This window comes from Enoplosus armatus, chromosome 1, assembly GCF_043641665.1.
Source record: "Enoplosus armatus isolate fEnoArm2 chromosome 1, fEnoArm2.hap1, whole genome shotgun sequence".
In the NCBI taxonomy this organism is placed as follows: domain Eukaryota; kingdom Metazoa; phylum Chordata; class Actinopteri; order Centrarchiformes; family Enoplosidae; genus Enoplosus; species Enoplosus armatus.
Window position 1 is genome coordinate 5,229,091 of NC_092180.1, and position 22,189 is coordinate 5,251,279.

Below are 22,189 nucleotides of genomic sequence, written 5' to 3' on the forward strand. Positions count from 1 at the left end.
CTCTCAGTGAACTGACAGATGGAATTCTTTTTCCTCTGGACTGTCTTCACTGTTTTCCTCATTAGCTTGTCTTTATTTCCCTCAAATGCACTTTCCACTTCCTTTGCCAGCAAGTATTTTTCCCCTGTTACTATTCAGCACGTAGCATTCATTCTGGACTCACAATGAGAGCAGAGACATAGAAACTACTTGCCGAGCACTAATTTGAGCTGAGCAATTCCAAAGCAAATACAAACTTTCACAAACGAAAAGATTGTGGAAGGAATGGGTTAAGGATCGCTGTTCATTATGCTGACATGGGAGAATTCATCATCCATGGCTACGTCATATTTTTGAGCAGACAGGAAAATCTGTAGGTAACACTGAGCTGGTGGAACTTCTGTGGAAGTTTATTGCTGTGAACCTGGCAGGCAACATGCTCACTTTCTTCACAAGGAAAGTGCCCATGCCCACTCTTCTGGACCCCAAACTCTACTACCTCCTCCTGAATCTCTGTTTTTGTGTAACAACTTGGCCGCATGGTAAGTAAAAGGCATTTGTTGCAGTTTTGATTAAATGTTCTTACTGTACACAATATTAGAGAGTCTGTATATCACATGGCCTCATCTTTGTGAAAACGTTGCTAACTTTTAACAAAAAGCCTGTTGACTTAGTTGCTGACTCACTGTGGAGTTATTTCATGACGATGAGTCACTTGTGCTGCTAAGACTTGTCTATATTCATGCTACAGACTCTAACACATAACCTCTCGTTGTATAGCTTGTACACAGCCCTTTCATTTGCCAATTAATGTTGTAGATATTGGACATAATAGTGAGAGTTCAATATGTGAGAAGCTTTTATATTTCATTTAGCAGAGAAATCTATAACTATGGGTAGAATTAAACCTGTGATGATAACCGCTGGCTGTAGCCTTCATCCTGAGCTCTGTTGTATGTTTACTGTGTTTGAGAGAATAGCATTATACAGTACATATGTTCATAACATATCAAGTATTCAAAATAGGGCTTGGGCAAAAAGCTGGCATTTTCAGTGGGATTTTGGGACATATTTGAACCCGTCTCTGCATCCTAAGCTGCTCCACATCATCATTGTGGGTCAAATCACCTGCCAAGACAGATGTCACTCCTCAGCAGTTTGTCCAGTCATCATGAAATGTTGTTCACATGTCTGATCTGCATCATCAGATAACAGGGAAGTATGCTGAAGGGACAGATTTGTACCTCTGCTTTGTTTACTACATTTCTATAACCACATGTAGAAACAGAAATATGCTGTAGGGATGAATCAGTTGTACAGTTTGTAATAGATAGAAATATATGCTGTAATCTTTCACCTTTTATCTTGTCTAACATCTTAGAGTCACAGAAATATCAGAAGTCAGAGGTTTCAGTAGGTGTATATCAAGTTTGATGCCTCTGTCCATTGTTTTGGTTCCACACCTCTGACAGGGGACAACTGCCCGAGCTCTGAGTGGAGCGTCATGTGTCGTCCGTGTTGTGAGTACCACCTGATCCAGTGTCGGTGTCCCTCAAAAGGGTCGAAGGTGGGCTACACTGTTCCCTGCTGCCGCAATGCTCTGGATGAGTGTGACCCCTGTATCATTCACCCAGGTACGCTCTCATTGTCGCTCAGAGACATTCTTTTATCTGTAACAATCTGCGAGGTGCTTATTTTGTCTGTTCTGCCGTAGCTTCTCATGCTACCTACCGAGGTCTTCTTCTGTTTATTCCGAACAAGCAGCTGCTGCTCGCGGAGACATAAAACACTTAACTTCCCATTTATTATTAGATTCCTGGGAAAACCCTACCAGACACTGGGTGTTTGGATCAACGAAAGTTCAGCATATGTTGAATCATTATGGTGTTATATTAGTCAGTGACTAAGAGTTGCAAACTGACATAAAAAAGTTTCGGATTATTACTTTAAAGTTACATTCAACTTCTTTTTGCTTTTGTCCTTACCAGGCTGCAGTCTGTTTGAGAACTGTAAAACCTGCCACAATGGAACATGGAGAGCCAATGACGACTTCTTCGTCAATGGAAAGTTTTGCACAGAGTGTCGCCAAGGCTGGAGTGGAGGAGACTGTAAAAGTGAGTTAGATTGCTGTAAGGCCTTATCTTGCCATAGAATTGGCTGAATATTCTGAATCACGTTGCTGGCGTGAGAAAAACATGGATCACACAGTGCAGGTGTACCCAGTTAGGAAGAATTGAGCAGCTGTACTCCATCATGCCCAAGTGCTGATGTGTTCTTATATACCGTCTATGCAACGCTTTGGCTGAATGCTTTATGTTTTTCTTGTCTATGAGATTTACATCGGCCAGTGTAGTGTTATCTGGCTATGTCACCATATGAAATGAAAAGTTTGGAGTCATGTGTGAGGTCATAAGGTAATTGCAGCTACTGATAACTGAGTCGTTCCACAATGATGGAGAGAGGTCTAGAGGGCTGACAGGTTGTGACAGCTTAAATGTATTGTAAAGCTTTATATTTGCAGCATGTGTAAACACTACTTGGAGTGATTTTTTTTTTATCATAGGTATAAACGTTTACGGAGCAAACATAATCCATCACCTTCAAATAAACCTCTTTAGTATCTATGATTATTAGTATTTGTAATACACCATAAGGACACTTGGTGGCAACAACGCTTTTCAGTTTGGTTTCAGCCAAGCTACGACTAAAGTCAACTGCTGGTGTTTAGTAGTAGATCATATTCACTAAAATATTGACATATTGATAAGAATTTCTGTTTTTTTCTTTTGGAAACATAATTGTCAGCATCGCGCTACAGCAGCCACCTACCCAAATAATGTTGCCCACAGCAACATTATGCCATTAATAGAGGAACGCGAACAAGTTTACCTGCGTGCCACTCCTGTTATTCACTCTCATGACATTTTTCCAGTCTTTATTTTTTTCTGGCCCGGGGGGAAATTGTCACTTGGATGCCATTCTGTCATGTACTGTCAGTTTGACGTACACAAGGGAAGGCATGGAGCCATTGTACAACTTCTATTGTCCTACACAACCTGTTTAGAGTCTGTATAGGTCCAATTTTCCAAGCATTCAAATTAAATAGTTGGCATGATTTTAATAATGATTTGCTGAAGGTACAGTGTGTACAAAAAGGATTGTGAATTCTAAAATATTTTAAAGCCTAAACCTTTAACCATTAAATGCCAACCCAAACACTAATTTCAACCCTCATCCTTTTCACTTTAAGTAGCGAGGACTGACAGAAATGAATTTGTAGAGATTTCAATATCTTGTTTTGCTTTTTTAGTTTTCATAAGGACACATGCCAGCATGAATACCAGCATGATGTTTATAATCATGGTTATTGAAGTGGCTGGTTGGATCCTGTCATCTTGTAAATTTTGGGAAATTATCTGCCCACTTACACAGCATGTCACATTACTGCTTCTGCTTGCAACAGTAAAAATGTTCAGTGCAAGTAATCAGTAGAAGCAGAAAGTAATCACAGTTCTCCTGTGGGTAGCATGTGGAGGCGTCATTCAACGGGCTCAGGGTCACATAGCCCTGGAGAGTTACCCAACAAATGCCCGATGTGAATGGACAGTGGAGGTGGAGAGGGACAGCAGCATCGAGCTGAGGTGGGTCACTTTAACATGCATGGAACGAACATGGAAAGGTAGTAAATGTCTGAAGCAAAAGAAAAAGGTCATTCTTCATATATAAAGGCACCTCAAGTGATAATGTTATTAAAGTGGCTTCAGGTGATAAACACAGGCACTGTTAGGATTAATGAAGGGGCTGAAGTTGTAATTTTTGAGTTAATATTTATGTCATGCTAGAGTCAGAACAGATGCTGTTTCTTTCACCTGGTGTTATGTTTGAGTGCAGTAAATGCAGTTAACTCAGAATCCTGTCTTTTGCAACAGGCAAAGCGAAATTATATGCTTTTTTATTTGTTTTTGTGCGCTGAATACTACTTTTCCTCAATCTGCAATTGGCCACACAGGAGACTAACTCAGTATGACTCACAAACACAAACAGTTGTGAAAGGGTTTGCTCTCTTGAATACAGGCTTTTCAAGAAAGAGTGTCAGGTGCATATAGACAGTCCCATCTCATGGGAAATTGCCTGCACATTGACAAAAACTGACTCAGATGCAGAAAGAGTGAAATTATTCAGTGTGCAAAATGTGAAAAAATGTGACAAAAAAGCGGACGTTTTACTTATAGGACCCTCATTAGCACGACTTGCACACCTCAGCTATCATTGCAGAGTGGATAGACAGCCCTACATGAGCCCACATACTGATCTACACCTAAATACTGGTGTTAAGTCTTTTGAATTGGATTCAAAAATCAGTTAAACATAACGTCTCTTTGGTTATGCTGCAGGTTTTCACTGCTCAGTCTGGAATCTGACCATAACTGTCGTTATGACTATGTGGAGGTGCGTGATGGCAACGATCTGACCGCCTCTGTAATTGGCCGCTTTTGTGGGGATCAGCTACCTCCTCCAGTAAAGAGCTCTGGGAACCTCTTGCACATCCTGTTCACCTCAGATGGCTACAACAACTTTGATGGCTTTGTTCTTACTTTTCAGGAGAGTTCAGGCAGGTACAATCATTGTTAGTATTGTGAATGCTACTAACACAATACAAAATATAGACAAAATAGGTAGACAAAACAATAGAAACAATCGACAGTATAATGCAATCTAACACAATTGCCTCAAAATAAAAGCAAAAGATGTGTTCTTGCTGTGCCAGTGTCCAGAGCAATATTGTTGGACGATGTTGCATTATAATGTATGGTGTTCCTCTTATTTTGTCCACATGCTCAGCTGGTGCATTATATGGTGGTTTCCTCTATGGGATCCACATAAAAAGATTAGGATTGTATCATTCTGATATATTCTTATTCATGATATACTTTACGTATTTACTTCATGTACCGTCAACTTGAATACACTACACAGATGACACTTGGCTGTCCTTCCATGCATGCAGCACCTCTCTTGGTTTGCATGCACCATATTTGCTCCTGGACCTTTTTTTTCATTCTGTGTGTGTGTGTGTGTGTGTGTGTGTGTGTGTGTGTGTGTGTGTGTGTGTGTTGCCTCCTACAGAGGGCAGCGATGTGAGACGGACAGTCAGCAGCACAGATTTATCATACTCATCCCTCTCCATTTGCCCTCTTTGAAGCAAATCAAGCATCTGACTTGCATCCCATTTATCCAGTCTTTTCCCTCCTGGACATTAACTCTTGCTAGCTAACCTGAACATATAATAGAAAATAGAAAATAAGGTTTGTGTTAAAAACCTCTACAAGATAATATAAAAACAGGCCAAACTTGAAGGTAGTAGTTATACTTAAAGGGGTTCAGTTTCTTCCTCCTTCAGTTCCAATTCCAAGATGTTCATGTTTGCAACTTGTGAGATCCCCCAGGGCAGTGTCCTGGGGCCATTATTATTTTTACTATGTACAGTAATGATTTAAAAGCAGCCTGCTCATGTGATCTCTTTCTTTATGCAGACTATATTGCAGTACTAGTATCATCTGATAGATAAAATAAAATATGTTAACCCTTGAGATCCAAAGTATAGAGAAAATGAAGACCATCCTTTGTTGGAGCTCAAGTAAGATAATCTTCAGGATGTTTTCTTAGTTAGGTTGGACCGTAATCTCAGCAAAAACTACTGTTTATCATTGTGAAAGAGTTTTAAATAATTTGCTTTCATGGGAGGCTAAGATACATGAAATGCTAAGTTAAATGTGTCAATTGTCAACTAAATTCTTGGGCAGGAAAGCAGCCCCACTAGATAGAGTAACAACAAAAACTCAGAGTCTGGGCTTCAGTGCGTGTTTGACAATGTTGCCACCTTCTGGTACAGCAGTTCCCCACAATCTAGGTCTCACTAAGAAAACTGTAAATAATGCACTATCCCATAACTGTTTCAGTTTCAACAAGGATTGCCATAATTATGCAGCATGAGGTAACTCAGCTAATGTTCCTTCTAAGACAACAATACATTTTTAAATACCACAGTCACGCTTTTGAACAGCAACAAAATATCTCAACAACTGCAGCATGAGAGGACTCTAACTCGATCTATCATCAGTTTTGCACCATTTATGTGAATTCAATGAACTGCAAACTTTCAACACTTGTCTGTCTTTATTCAGTTTTGCATTAGCTATTGATTCAGTGGAGGTTTGCCTTTCATTTACTGTATCTCCAGACAATTTCTCCACAGCTGAAGCCATCAAGAATCCAGTGTGTGCACTCCCAGAGAAACTGGTGAATGGATATTTGCTGCCTTTATATGGCCCAAAGGACCAGATTATATCTGTAAACTACCGGTGCCATCCACCTTTCAAGCTGACTGGCGCCCAGCAGAGGATCTGTCTGCCTAATGGCACGTGGAGTGGCACAGTTCCTACATGTGTCAAAGGTACCTTTTCACCAGTTGGCTTCCTTGTTGGTGTGTGTACGGTATAAAAGCCACATAATGCATTTATTGGGGGAGTTCCTTCCTTTTCTCTCTCAAACACATAATCATACAGGCCAAACAAGCAGAGTCCGGTGTTCCCCTCCACCAAAATTGCTCAATGGCTACCACAAACCTGCTCCTGACACAACTGGAGGTGCAGAGACCATTGAGTTTTTCTGTAAAAACTCCTACATTCTGAGTGGAAACCACCAGAGTACCTGCCTCTCTGATGGATCCTGGAGTAGCGGGACGCCCAAGTGTGTCAGAGGTAGCTGTTTTCAAAATAACATGCGGGTTGGGAACACACAAAGTAGCCTATTTTTCCACTGCATTACTATGTGAGGATTTGTTTATCTGAAACCCCAATGTACCCAGAAATGTGAAAAAAGTAACAATTTAGCAATTGGAGCAATATGGTGTGTAGTAAACAGGACCATTTGTTTATAAAGATGAATCAGTAATGGTTTAGAATTTGCCTTTGTAATGAATATGTTTGTCCCTTATATTTTACACATATAATTGTTCCTATTTACTCTGAATAATTTACCCTTCTGCTCACAATTGTTCATGTGACTGAAATGTAACTGTTCCTGCAGTGTGGGCTCAGAAAGTGAACAGTCATCTGCTTGATTTGCCCCTACAGCATGTCGAGAGCCCAAAGTGTCTGAACTTGTGCAACAAAGTGTTGTGAAGCCACATCTGATATCAAGGTAACCACTATGACACTGTGCTGTGTGTATTTACATGATTTAGTCAACTTAAAGCCACTATGTGTAGAATATTTCACCCACCACTTTGGTCCTGACTGAATTATCTCAACAACTATTGGATGGATTGCCATGAAAACTAATGACTAATGTCAGCCTCAGCTAGTCTTGGTGTTATGTTCAGACAAACTGTTTTTCTTTCCCTCAGAGAGAATCCAGACCAAAGACTCCACCTCTCTTCCAGGTACAACATGCACGATTTGTTGTCAGCTGGCTTTATTCCACTTACAATGGATAAACAGTCAAGAGAAGACAACACGGCCTTCGTGGAGCTTCCTCGTGGCTTTCACCCAGTCTACACAAGCATTGAGTATAGGTGTGCCTCCCTGCTCTACCGCCACACAGGAAGTTCCCGACGCACCTGTCTGAAGACTGGCAGGTGGAGTGGGCGCCATGTTTCCTGCTCACCAGGTGACAGCAGCAGCAGTATAGACCCAGTTTGAGGAGTTTAAATACTCTTGAGTGTGAAAGTTCTTTCTTGACCTTGGAATTGGTAGTTTGACCAAAATATCTTACTTCAGTTGAGGTTAAAGCTCAGGAGAAACCCATAAGAAAGCATTGAATTAAGATTAAGACTCTTCTCTGCTTGTGCCACCTTTACACTACGTTTTAAAATTAACCAGCATCCCATAATTCCCGCATTGGCTGCTGTTCAGCAAAAGTTACATAAGCTCACTTTAAAGTCATGGACATTTTGGTAAATACAATTATTATTATTCTTGCAGAGAATTAGATGAAAAGACCGATACCGCTGCCATGTCTGCATGGTAAATATGAAGCTAGAGCCAGCAGACAGCTAGCTTAGCTTAACATAAAGACAAGAAAGAAAACTAATGAGCGCATTTTACAAAAGATCAAAGTAATCCTTTAAATGCCCTGAATTTATTTGTTTTTAACCTATATTGTGCAAACCTTTTTACTGCCAGTTTGTTTTGAAATATATGAATAATATATATTTTATATATATTTTTGACGCACTCTTTCTCATCTGACTTTTACCTTCCCACAGTTTGTGGCAAATTCGACACTTTCAATCCACGCAACCTCACAGACACTCAGTGGCCGTGGCATGCAGCCATCTACATCCGCTCACCTCCTAATCACACTGCCAGCACCCACAAGCCCCGTGGAATAACCCCATCTATCCAACAGGGGGCGTCAGAGGAATCCACATTCTGGTACCTGGCCTGCAGCGGGGCTCTGCTCACCCAGCGTAGCATCCTGGTGGCAGCTCAGTGTGTGGTAGACAAGGACAAGCAGCAGACCCTTCACCCAGCACATGTGAAGGTTATCATAGGCATGCAATACCAGACATCCAAGGATCAGCTGAAAAGCCTGCACCACCTCAGGGTACAATACAGTCTACTAGTCAGAAAAAAACATCAGATGTTATATATTTTTGCTTTTATTAGACGACTTTGCAGAGAACATCCATGGTTAAGTTTTGAGAGTCACATAATTTCCAAGCAAGAATGGACCTCCAGACATCTTTTGAATATCCAAAGACATTTAGATGCAAAGGTTAAAACTGGACTGAACTAGTTTAAAGGCAAAAAGTAATCTTAGATTTTTAGGTTTCATGAAGGTTGTTGGATAATTGTTGTTGGACTATATTTCAACATGTAAGGTCCTAACTCATTTAAATGGTGGTAAAACATTGATTGTATATCAAAAGAAATTATCAATCACATGTATCCCATGTTTAACCTAGGAGCCTAAACATCTTTTGACCTGTAAATGACCAAAACCATGCTTATTATGGTCTTAAAATGGTCTTTTTATTTTCAGGCCATGCAGCACGCAAAAGTTTCCCATGAATGCAAAATCTACTAAACAGCAGATGCAGTGATAAAGTATTAAGCAAGGAATCTTCATTAAATAGATATAATCTTCTGGATGGGTTTTTGTTTGTAAACGGTACAGGAAGAAATCCTTTGGCAGTTAGATGTGCACTTAAAGCTTTACTGGGATACAACTATATTTGATTTGGATTTTAAATATATGCGCATCTTGACGCATATTATCAGATCTTGACAGATATTCCAAAAACAACCAACATTGGCACCTTCTTAGTGTAATCAGGCTTTCTCAGGTATTTAAACTTCCAGTTTTCATTCTTTCTCTCTTTCTGCTCCAACAGGTTTCAGACATTGTAGTCCATCCAAATTTTTACTCTGCGCCGGACTCCGATTTGGCTGTGCTCAAGCTAAAAGACAAGGCCAAGATCAGTGAGCGTGTGTTGCCAGTGTGTCTACCCAGACTGCGAGGAGGGGAAGTGACAGCGCAGGAGGCTTACACCGCGAGGTGGATTTTACCAAACGATCACAGGCACCTGAGCCGCTACACTCCCTTGAGCCAGACGAACCTTGTTGAGTTGGGTGATGTTGCTCACTGCGAAAGAGAATTTGCTCAAGGAGGAGCACATTCCACAGTGATCAGTGACAATACACTGTGTGTCATTTGGAAACCGTCCAGTTCTCAAAGCCCTTGTCCCAGTGTTGTTCCAGGCATCACTATTGTGCCAGCTGTGTTTCCATTCGCAAGTGGTGTCTTGTCGGGTCACGAGGAGACTCAGGGAACCTCCAGCACAGACTGGCAGCTTCTTGGTTTAGAGAGTTTCAGTAATAAGGAAAAGCACTGCCACCATGAGACTTACACAGTTCAGACACGAATAGCCAACTTTCGAGACTGGATAGAGAAAAACATGAAGTAGATTATTCGCTTAAATGGTCATTTATTTCCAGTTTTGTAAATCTCACATTTGGTGGAAATGGTGGAGACGGAGCGGACAGCGAGAACACAACATTTGCTGTGATAATATTGTACCTGCTCTTTGTGTCAATATCATGTAAGGTGTGAACAGTTTTTCTGGCACTCTACTATCTCTTATGTGTGCATGTTATTGTTCTGTATTTGGGCCACGTCCACTTCAAACAACTCAATGTGAGCTTTTAACCCTAACCCTAGCTTAAGATACACACTCATGATCTTTCAATGCTACCATATGTTTGTACGGTGAAGATAAAGATTGCTCTTTAAAAAATAAAGAAATCCTCGAGCTGCCATTTTGAGTCTTTGATGCTCAGCATTATAGGATTAAGTTGATGACATTACCTCAGGCAAGACAGAAATCTATACGTTTTCTTAAATGCACTTTATTTTTAGGCACTTTGTGCTTCTATCTGTCTCTAGACCCTGGCTTAAAACTTAAAATTAGCTGACCATCAGTCATCAGTGTTTTTAATTTGTCATTCATTTTCTGCTGTATTACCTGTGCTTTATTCTTTATGCTTTATTCTGAGTTTATGTCCTAATTTTGCTGAGTTTCACTTCATGTTTCGGAACATTGTAACTTAGATTTGAAAATAAAGTTCCTACTGCTATAATATAATACCATATAATATAATATGATATAATAAAACTTAAAATACAGTCAAAAGCCAGTTTCCATGCCTCTGACTATCCTGGAGATAAATATTTTCCAAGAAGGATAAGTCTTTATCTGCAAAGTAAGGCGCATATGTGTTTATTTTATGCTATGTTGATATGAGGACAATTATTATTCAGTTTGCATCCATGGTTTTGGATTCCAAATTAAACATTTGCATAGTTTATTTGTTTGATGAAAAGCACCACACATTCAAACAGCCTATCATTTAAAAAGCAATGAGAGATAATTTCCCTTATTTGCATGCATTTCCAAGCTATGCATGTGTGCACGTGCATGACAGCACACCACGTACGGACTGCATGTTCATCTGTCACAGTAAACCTATGCACGGTACCTGTGTGTCTGTGACGTGTTTGCATGTGAGGTTATGCGTTCGTGAGTTTCTCTGCAGACTGTCCAACATGTGCTGTCATTGAGAAACACACTGAGAGGATTTGCTAAACTTAGCTCTTACTCCTGAGACGCAGACAACCACTGTGCTCTCCGCGGCTTTGTGCAGGACACCTTTTAAGCCCCGCCAATTAAACAATGAGGAGCTCAGTACTCTGTGCAACATGCAAACTGAATTGCCAGAAAGAAGCAACTGATGATTGTATTTCCACTATACAGAAGTCAACACTAGAAAATGCATTAGACTTCAACTGTAAACACTTTAGTGACTCTACTGCATATCCAAAAAGCATACAAAGAACAACATATGTAAACACATGCAAATGTTAGTAATGCATTGTTAATGCAAATGTATTCACAACCTTTGATCATTTTTCCATTTGAGTTGACATTGTGGGCCTTAATTGCACTAGCAGAGGTCTCCATCTTACCGTCTGATGTCATGATGCTAAAAATGGGGTGAAAGTCTACTAATCTATTACTCTTTACCTGGAGGCACCCCACCCACACCTGAGAGGAGGTACTGACCTCTCATCTCAAATCCCCACCCCTCTGTCTGTGCATCATTGTGCACACTGTGCATGTGCAGGGTGTTTGTTTAGGTAGCAAGGGGGAGGTGCAAGGATTTCTATAGCTTAGAGTAGGAGAGGAGGAGGAACCTGCCACAACACCTGTATGATTTCTCTCCAAAAACTCTGCAAATCTTAATTCTGCTTTAAGTCTACGCACACTTGAAGGAAATGAACATTTACTCCAATCAGGAAATCCCACAAATTCAAAGAAGACAAGACTTCCACAGGTGAGCACTTTTTATTTAAAGATGCCAGAGGTGGATAATAACACATCATGAAATAATTTCCTTTTGTGAACATTAGAGCATTCATGTAACTGGCAAACATGTAATTACAAGTAATTTAAAATGTAAAGGAGAACAGTTGTGCCTGCGACACAAATTAGTTCCCTCAAGGTGACCAAAGCTTCATCCTCTCAAGTGTCATTCAGCAGGTTGATGCTGAGCGACACTCCATGTACTGAAGACGGTTGCTAGGTTAGACATACTGTATAATATGAAGCTATTGGGGAGGAATTGTTATAGTGAGCTGTGACCCAATTCTAAGCATGACTGTAATGGTTGGTGCTGCGCTTGGTTATATTCCTACTCCTACTCCTGAGGCTCATTGTAGGTTGACTCAGTATACCTGCAAAATGCCTACCAGTGAAAACCATCAGTGTACAAAGTCTTGAAACAAGCTGGACTGGTCCTTATCCACCTAAAATGCTAGAAACACATGAACTGTTAGTGAATTAAAAGATTAAGGACTTTACATCTCAGGACAAGAACAAGTCAACTCATGCATTTTATGAAAGTGACAGTTTCTTAAAGCAATGCAAAACTGCTGGCCTTGGGCCACATGTGCATCATTAGAGATACGGCGTTCTGTGAGTTTCACTCCCACCACACTCCCCAACTCGAGACAAGGCGGCAAGAGGATGAAGTTCAAAAGAATAGCCCGAAGGGCTAAATCCTGAGTAAAATTAACTAGATGGGTTGCACATCAGACAGTCTCTTCTTTTTTATGTTTCTTGTTAGGTGACTACAGACATAAGCACATCTTCTTTCGACATAGTATAAATAAAACAATGCATGTTTCACATTTCAGTTTGTGGCATGGTATACAGCGCACTCTTACAGAAGGATTAAATTGTACTTAGAGAGTCGGAGTCTCTAGAGAACATTGTGGACGTCTGTAGCATCAAAAATGTTTTTCCTGTCATCACTTTTTTGATTGTACTTTTCTTCGCTATTACACACTAACTTCTCAAATAACCAAGATTAAAAAAAACAAAACAGCTAGTGTACATCCACTAACAATAATATGCAACTTTCAAAATGTATATATATATATATTTTACATAGAGTACCTTCACAGTTGATTACCAAATTAAGTTAGATTTTATAGCAAGTAGAATTTGTACTATACTCACACAATATTTTGAAGGAAGAGAGGGGCCCTCTTATTAGCTTGTGCATGAAAGACACTTTAAGGATCGCATCAGCGGAATAACTGGAGGCCCTGAGGAGAATATCCATGTTCCTTAATTAAAATGACATGTTGACCCCGTTAGGCATGATGTCCACACATAATCAAAAAAACATTTTAACCATTGAAAATACACGATACTTAATCATCATTATGTCCTATTGCCTTAGATCAAATCTATTAAAGCTTTCATTCCAAAACAGTTTTATGATTATTTTGATATAATTTTGTTTTCTGTTACTGAAAATAAGACTGTACACCGTTGAAGGATTCAAAAGTTGTATAACTAATTAACAATAAAATGCATGTTTTCATAAAAAATAATGATGAAATGTTTACTTGTATAATCTAATTAAACAGTGCACACTTAGAGTGTGCATCTCAATGTGCAGCATCTCAGAGGCCCTGTCCTCATTGTGAAGCTGCCAGCTTTCCAAACTCTAAACAAAACCTAGGGTAAAACTTGGATGTATTGGTGGCTAGCATGCACAAGAGATTCAACTTCATAGTAGCTGTTGAAAGATGTATTTCTTAGGGCTGGTCCCCAATGCTTCCAGCTAAGCTAGGCTAAACACTTCCTGGAACAAGCTTTTAAATGCACAGGGATAGAAATTGATATCAATCCTCTCACCTAACCCCCAGTAAGACTGCAAAACAGCACATCATCCTCACTGCATAATTAGCTTCAACTTGCCTTCCTCTGTGTAAGAAAGGACAAGGAGACTTGAATTGAGTCTGAGTAGAATCAGCATTTCCTTTTCAACTTCATTCTCAAGTGGAGGGCATGATGGCAGAGCAAGTCAAGAGGTGCTTACCAAACTGAGATGTTTTAATTGTACATCTCCTGCATAAGTAAGAGCAGTTAACTCTCATATTCAGGAGCTGGTGCTGAGCTCTGGCTCAGATCCAGCTGAAATCCTGCTCTTACAAGACAGATGTAATTAAAATCATCATTGAAACAGGATCATCAGCCGTGCATCATGCTACTCTATCATACAAAACAGGGTTGCTATTAGCTAGTGACAACACTCACTGTATATTGCCAACCCCGATATGTGCATCCAGTGTTGCATTTTTGCATGTACATTTTATATCTTTGCTGAAAGACTGTATGACCTTATTGTTATTCATATTCTTATATAAAAGTCTGAGCTGACTACCAAAAACTGTTTTGATATTTTTCCCAAAAGCTAATACACATTTCAAACAACATTGATTTCTCTAATAGCCAAACTGTTTGTTGATATTTAGTGGAAATTCTGTATTTAGTACAGTTGCTGTTTACCTTTATCCCTGACTTGCCCTTTCATTCATTCATTATTGGGGCATATTTTTCCCTTTTCCTTTTCAAAGATATTCAGTGATGTCTGGTGAGTGTAGAAGGAAGTTGTCCTGTTGGAAATCCTCATTCACACAAGTTTGAGCCTTTGGTGAAACTGTTGTTGATTCCAATTTGGCACCACATTGTTTTATGCACTGTTGCATAAGCTTCTGAAGCAGTTCCCTGCTCACATAAATTCTCTATAACGTTTGGTTGACATGTCTTCAGCACTTAAAGTGGTATTGTTGGTAAACTTGGTATTGTTTAGTCCATGCTAAATGTTTAGACTCCTGCTGTTGTTTGCCTGAGAATCATTTTATCAAATATTATGAAGATTATCATCTGTGATTTGTGACTATCCTGCTGTGCAGAAGGTCTGCTATGCATCCTGGCTGTTCAAAATGTCTTATGTCTGAAAGGTTTGTGGTTTTCATAGAAAACGAATTAATCGCACACTACAAAAAGAGACAGGCCAATTTTTCAAAACACCACAGGGAATTTGTATTTCTGCCAAATTAGTCTGACAATGCCCAGAATCCATATTATTGGTCATGGTTTTGAGATATTGAGTCTAATAAAACATCCATCTTGACTTCACAGTTCTTTTTTTTCTACATATCAGATGAAAAACTCATTATCACATGCAACAGAACTTCCAGAGAAAATCAAAAGTCAAACAACGTACATTGTTTTAAATTAGTGCCAAGAAGACAGAATGACTGCACTCCAACTAACACTTGAAACAATTCTATTGACGACATTTGAAACCTCATTTGAAATTTGTTTTCTCCTCCTTTCTATGAAGAGAAAAGCTTTAGGCCTCAGCAAAATAGCTAGCATTAAGAATATTTGCACTGTTTCAATTTAAAAGTACACTGAAGGAACTTTTTTTGCAATTATGTTCATAATGTCACGACCTTCTAAACTGACATTTCTGTGTCTGTGTGTGGGTTGCATTGGGTGCTTGCCACAAAGTTTAATCTGAAAACTGCAGTACATCGAAATCCTGTATTTGTCTATAAACCATAGAAGATTCATGAAAATTATTAGTAAAGCCACACATATATATGGCCATTGAACAATGGGTAAAGTTTGTTTATATTTTCAGTCTCCAGAGATAATATTCATCTAGTTTTTAAAATGTGTGTTTTTCCTCTACAGCAGATGGAGATTTCTAAACCTGTAGTGAAGCATATGATATTTAACTGATCTGAAAGCATGAAATCCCTAAAAGCGTTGACAGTTTGACAGTTTGGCACGTGGAACCATCAGAAAGCCCATTAATCCTCATTGTTTCTGGCCCATTGAATTATCACTATTTTACCAACTGACTGACCCCCGGGTTGTGGTTAATCTCTGTGCAGTTAATGGACTTTCCACATCCACAGCAACCACATGTCTGTGTTATATAACAGGGGTTAGAGCATGCTGTGAGTTGTATTCTTTGTATTTACAGTATGGAGAAGGTGTAAACACCTGTGAGGTTTAATGGGAAACAGTTCTTTGGACGGTGTGAGTCCACAGTTGAGATATATTGTACATAAATGAATTCAAGAAAATCTATTTTATTATATTTGGGATGCTTACATTAACAAAACGGTGAGGCTTATAGGTGTTGCTCAGGAACAGAAAACATGAACTGATTGCTCTCTCTCTGGGTGTTAGCTTAACTCCAGGTTAAGATAGATGACCTGTACATGTGAGGGCTGAGTTTCGTCTTACCGTACAGAAGGGGGCTATCATAACACACTGAGATCGCTTCCATTATTGGTTTAAACTTGAAATCTTATTGATGAGGGCTGTGAAATTTCTGTTCTTTATTGTTTTCATGTATTCATTTAGTCAACTGAAGCCAATATAGAAATACCGAATTAATACGTTCAAATTGCTGCTGAATTTGAATGTTATTATGTTTTTATTCTGATTCTGTAGTTTTTATGTCATGATGAGTATATGTGAGTATGATTATATACATCAGTTGGTGATTGGTTGCACCACTTTGGATTTCTTTTCCCCTTTTTATGTCACTTCAAGCTGTTTTGTCCTGAATTTAGGAATTGTGTTTTTGCAAGTTTGATCTTTTACACTTTCCTATACTATATATTTACAGTGTTTCCTACAGTCTCTGTCTGAGTGTGCGTGGAGCCATTTCCCCCTTTACATCAACGCCGTCAGTCTCTTGGCTGATGATCAATATAAATGTGGTATAAAAGTGGTTTCCCCCCTGTAGTTTTTGGATGATTCTGGGATTGTGTATGCTTGTACCATAATAATTGTGTAGTATTAGAATGCATCATCTATTGTATCTACATAAGATGGACAAAATATCAGTCGTCAGTGTACTTTTGGTAGTTGTCTTGTCTATCCCTGAAAACTAACTTCACAGTATAAAACTGATGATTGTCAGAACCCTTTATATTTAACTTAGAGACCAGCCCACCTGAATTAGTGGCATGCAATGCAAAATGCCAAAATAAAGTCTTAAATTTCAAACACAGGAGAGGACAAGCAAAGAGAATTGTTTTCACCAAAACCTCTGAGGAGAAAGGAAAGTATTCAGCTTCACCAAATTAGTATTTACAGCAGGGCCATTGTATTTTAAGGACGTAATGTATCGTCAAGTGTTCTTTTGTCCATCAAATTTTTCACTCAAGGGTTTTTAATTTCTCTTTTTATTCATCTTGAAGTGGCAACTATCAAAATTCAATTTTTCCAAATTGCATTTAATACAGTGCAATTAAATGACAATGGTGCCAACAGCTGATCCTGATGTTACATTGTTAGATGTCCCTCTTTACATATGAATATCATGCAAGTATGTAGGACAACATCACATAACATCCTTCAAACAGGTCAAAACGGGACAAATGACACCAAAAACACAAAACCAGAAAGACATGCATGTTACATGTTGTGCTAATGTGGTTGTCTGCTCACGCTTATCCTTTAATGTGTGGATGTAGGTTAATATTAGGCCATGGTCTCTGCCTTAGTCATCATGTATATGTGTGTGTTGATTATATTGGCACCACTTCCACCTCTCAATAATCGATCAGATCCGTTTATAACCCGCATAATTAATTCAAGTCTTAACTTCCAAACCATCTCCTTGGCAAAATGTAGTAAAAGGTTATCAGACAAGTCAGAAATATAACTGAATACATCAGTATAATGTAAAATACTATATAAGCTTTGTATTAGCTTTTTATACAGCTTTATATTTCCTTTTACACTCCATTTTAACTATTCAACTAGTAATAATTGTTAGTGATATATTTAGTTATATTTTTGACTTGTGTCATAACCTTTTACTACATTTTGTGAGTTGTGGGGCTCCATTTTGTGGTGTTGGTAGTGCAGAGTTCTGTGCTACCATCGAGCATGAGGGAAAGGTTCACACAGAATCTCACACCCTGAGTCACAGATCAACATTGCAGATTTTTTTCTGTTCAGTTATCGTTAAACTTATATATTTAAACTAATTTGGTTGCAACAAAGTGATTCACTATCAGGATCCGCCTTTGTTTTATGATTTGTGGAAATGTCTTGTAAGATATCACAGCTGTAGACTTGTTCTCCGAGTGTGTCTGATCCATCTCAGTGTGTATGTGTGCTGGATTAGGATGGCTCAGAACAGATTAGTTAATTATAGACACCTGCTGTCTAAGCGTGGTGTGTGTTGTCAGGTGTTGCAGCATGAGGTCGGCTTGGTGCTGAGGGGAGAAAAGGTGGAGCCAGGTGTGGAATTGCAGGGACGAATGCTTTGCCATGTGCTCTTAGATTGTCTCTGCTCTCCCTGTCCTAGCTCTGACAGCAGCTCAGTAATGGGAATCTTCACAAACACTTCACAGATATAAAGTGTCACCTACTCAACACACCTATACCTAGTAGCTCTGCAAACTCTATATATTACGCCTGTATCCTAAAGCACCTATATGATCTGCTAACAGTGAATCACTCTATAATCAGACAGCTGGAATTATATTCTCTTTGATTCTGGCCAAGCAATATTTTGATTCCCACAAAAAGGGATAAAACACTAACACAGTCAAGCTGTCATAGCCACATTTTGAAGACTAAATTATACTCTGGATAAGAATTTATGAATCTATGTATTAAAGCCATTCACAGCACCATGACTGATCTATAATAAGAGGCCAAATAGGAGCATGGTGACTGTTAAAATGGCTCCAATGATATGACACACACCTTGGTAATCATCTTGTCCACATACAAAGTCGGTCACCCCAACATAGCATTAAAGAATAAATACTGCCATGGCAACACCATCGCAACTGCATGTGGCTATGTCAATCTGTGAAAATAAAAGGAGCCATGGTCACTTGCTTCCAGGAAGACTATAATCGCACTGACGACATTCAATGACTAAGCAGCACTAAACAGCTGCGTCTGTGCAAATGCCTCAAATCAAGGCTCAGCTTGTTGTTGCTATGCAAAGTTTCTGCCGAATGATTTGGAAACAGTAACAAGATCTTGAGCAGCACAAGAAACATTCAGGGTCATATTGACAGAATAACAAACATAATGAAAAGTTTATATTTGCCTTCATCTCAAGCAATCCATTGTTGGTTTAAGCTGAGGAACAGAACTGCGTGCCAAACTCTCCATTAAAATCAATAAGAAATAAGAAATCTTACCCAAACCATAACATATAAGCCATAAGTGATGTCTGATTACAAACACTTAGTTGAGATTCATTAACCCTTGAATTTGTGCCATTGTCTTAACTGCTTCACATATAAATGAAGCACGCAAATAAACCTAAAGTGCAACACATTTAACATTACGAATAAATTACTTTGCAAGAAGCTTTCTGAAGACATCAGACATCATGATGCCGCTCTGTGTTAGAAATTAATTATGGGCTGCAGCTACTGACAATATCCTCACTGATTGTGTTTAGCCAAGGAGTTTTAAAACTCCTGGAAAGGGCAAACCATGCATTTGGCAAAGTTGCCCTGATGAATATGCATTGTTTTGTTTTTTCCATTTTGTAAATCTAATCTAATAAATTGTTCTAATCTAAAACTCTCTGTGTTATCAGTAAAGTAGGACCCAGTCAGAAAACTTAACACTTGTAACTCTCAACACTTATTTTTACTCATTCAGGACCCTCTGAGATTATATCTCTTTGGACATGCAAAGCGATATAAATCATTCCCTCTGGAAGGAAAAGTAAACAAATAAAACCAAACCAAAAAAGGACTTTTAACTCCCTCGCTAATCTTCGGAGGTTGACTCCACCCTTCCTGTCTGGGAGACTCCTGTCAGACCTCCAGGTTAGTCAGTTTACCTTTACACACCTCCCTCCCTGCAGCTGAATGCGCAGGCATTTGTGATTGTGGATATACATCGAATGCTGAGGAAGAACCGATCTGCAGATCTTTAAGGACGGAAGAGCCCTTTCTGAAGGGATAAAATACTTTTTGGCATTTCTGACTGGATTTACTAATGCATGAGCCATGATTTTGTTAATTTTTTCACTGACACCGATGGCTGTGTAGTAACCCTAAAGTAAAGTACAATTTCAAGACCAGGCAACATACAAAACAACTGGTAAGCATTATTAGTAGCACGTAGTGATGTGGTGGTAGTTTATGAGATGAGTCATTTAGACATTGCCATGGAAGAGTTGCCTTCAAAATAATCAGCAGCTCCTGTGCAGATTTCCCTTGAAAGCTGAATGATGCATCAGTGTGTATATTGTGTCCAGAAATGACTACTGTAAGTTTTACATCTGTGGTAAACCTGTTGGTGATGCATTGATAGAGTGAGTATGATGTTTTTGTCATGTCTCTTCAAACATAGCTCATAAACTTCGTCCTGTTCTGCCCTTTGATCCTTTTGCATCAGCCTCTCAACCAGAGATCTTGATAGAGTGTATTTTGGGTGCTGATAGCATAAAAGTAGCGGCTTGCATTGAAAAAGATACCCCTCACCCTCTCAAACATTTGTTTGGTACCAAACTGACTAACATTGCTTACTCATGAACGTTTTTTGCTCTTAAATGATTTGTCCAGTGCTTTTACCCGGTAGTACCTAGCTGTAGAAAAACAAAGAGAAACTTCGTCTGAATACTGAAGTTTGGTATTTAAATTAGTAATCTCCTGTATAACAGTCGTCAGGCAGGTGAAGGTGACACCTTGACTTTTCCTGGGAAGCCCCTTTTCTGTTACATAACTCAATCACTTGTGTCCTGGAGGTGCTAATTTTATCCTCTTTAAAAGGCTTAAGTCTCATTAATGCTGAAGCACAGTGTATCAGACAGGCATGATTGACTTGGCAGTTGTTCTGTCCTCACCTTATATGTTCCCTGTTCCCTTTCATGTGTTGTACAGAGGGTAATTCAAATATTGAATTATCAAACATAATATTGAACGAGGGAAGAAGAGTACACACTGTGAATTGTCCTGAAGGAAAGTACTTTTTCTAGAGGAAACTTTTCACTTAATCCACAACCTTTGCTAACAGAAACTTCAGTATTTCTGTTGTGTTTGCTGCCAGCATTAATATTCCAGGTGTTCAAGTCATGAAGGTCGAGAGTGTCCAAATGACACGAGCATTCACTGTTACATAACTGTGCAAGTCTGTGCTCTACAGAGGATTTAAAGGCTGCACAGGGGAGAGCTGATCTTTAAGTCAAAGAGGCTTTACGCCAGACCACAACAAACCTGAGATACTTGTTGCTTCAGTGACATGACGAAGCAGCAAGATTAAGGAGTGGATCGCAGGATGGACGAGATCATTATCTGACATCGTCTCTAAGCGATGAAATTAGTTCTGGAAACTCACAGAAAACATGAGGGCGAAACACCGACCACATAACAAAACAAACTGTGTACGTATAAAAAAAAAAACGTTATGCATGCCCTTTAACTTTACATGCAGGTTTTGTTGCTCTTATATTTTATTCAACACAGAAATAGGATATCTTGAATTATCATGAATTACTTTGAACAGACATCCAACAGAAGCAGCAGCAGCAGTAGCAGAGGGGAGGATATGAGTAACAGCTGGTGTTCTGTTTATTCTAATTCATCGAGGAAAAATGGAATAATTTGTTTAAAATGCAGATTATAAACAGGCTCTTTGTTGATTCTGTTCTAACTGTTTGGGAATGTCAGTCGCTAATTATAAAAAGGCTGCGAACTTTTTACAACTTTGCATGCATTCAAAGTGCACCCATTAATTACAATGAACACATTTTAAAATTAGTAATCCTTTATGCAATATCGTGATTTCAATCACTATTGCAAATTTATTTTACTAATCACCTAGTATAGATTGCACGATAACATAATGCTATCATCACACAGTCTTTCCTTTTTGGGGGGTTGGGTTGGCCCCTTTTTCTCCCGAGTTTGGGATCACCAATACCCTGAGTGTGCCGCTGCTAACTCTACTGTTGGCCTGGTGAGGGTAGAGACAGACATGTGTCTTCTCCAGTGTAAATGGTCTCACTACTGTTGCCTGTGTGCCCCCCATCCACCTGATAAAAAGGTTGTCTCAGTTCCATACTCAGTAATAATGGAGTACTTCTATTTGAAGGCATCGCTCCAACTGGACTCTTAATCAAAGTGTAACCCCAGCTCTATTTTGCAATCTCCTTCAACATTGTTTATTTCTTCTCTTAGCTGCAACTTAACACAAATTGAATTATTAAGCATGTCTGCTGCTTTGTAGTAAGAAAAACATTTAAAACCTACAAACTTGTCTGTAATTAAT

At 39.1% G+C, this 22,189-nt stretch overlaps 1 protein-coding gene across 1 annotated transcript; it reads left to right on the plus strand.

Annotated features, from left to right (window-relative positions):
• Positions 1-415: 415 nt before the first annotated feature.
• pamr1a (peptidase domain containing associated with muscle regeneration 1a) lies at positions 416-10,211 on the plus strand. Its single transcript, XM_070909501.1, has 11 exons — positions 416-521; positions 1,452-1,613; positions 1,968-2,093; positions 3,506-3,620; positions 4,374-4,591; positions 6,221-6,433; positions 6,546-6,740; positions 7,116-7,182; positions 7,424-7,650; positions 8,249-8,589; positions 9,380-10,211. Exons 1-11 carry the CDS (start codon positions 416-418, stop codon positions 9,950-9,952), a joined length of 2,343 nt encoding a protein of 780 aa, XP_070765602.1. The 3' UTR covers positions 9,953-10,211.
• The last annotated feature ends 11,978 nt before the right edge of the window (positions 10,212-22,189 follow it).

What these genes read in the sequence shown, in the direction of transcription:
- pamr1a (XM_070909501.1), top strand. Translation starts at nt 416, where the DNA reads ATGCTCACTTTCTTCACAAGGAAAGTGCCCATGCCCACTCTTCTGGAC. An exon ending in TGTAACAACTTGGCCGCATG is followed by an intron (nt 522 to 1,451) that starts GTAAGTAAAAGG and finishes CACCTCTGACAG; the next exon opens with GGGACAACTGCCCGAGCTCT. An exon ending in AAAGCCTGCACCACCTCAGG is followed by an intron (nt 8,590 to 9,379) that starts GTACAATACAGT and finishes CTGCTCCAACAG; the next exon opens with GTTTCAGACATTGTAGTCCA.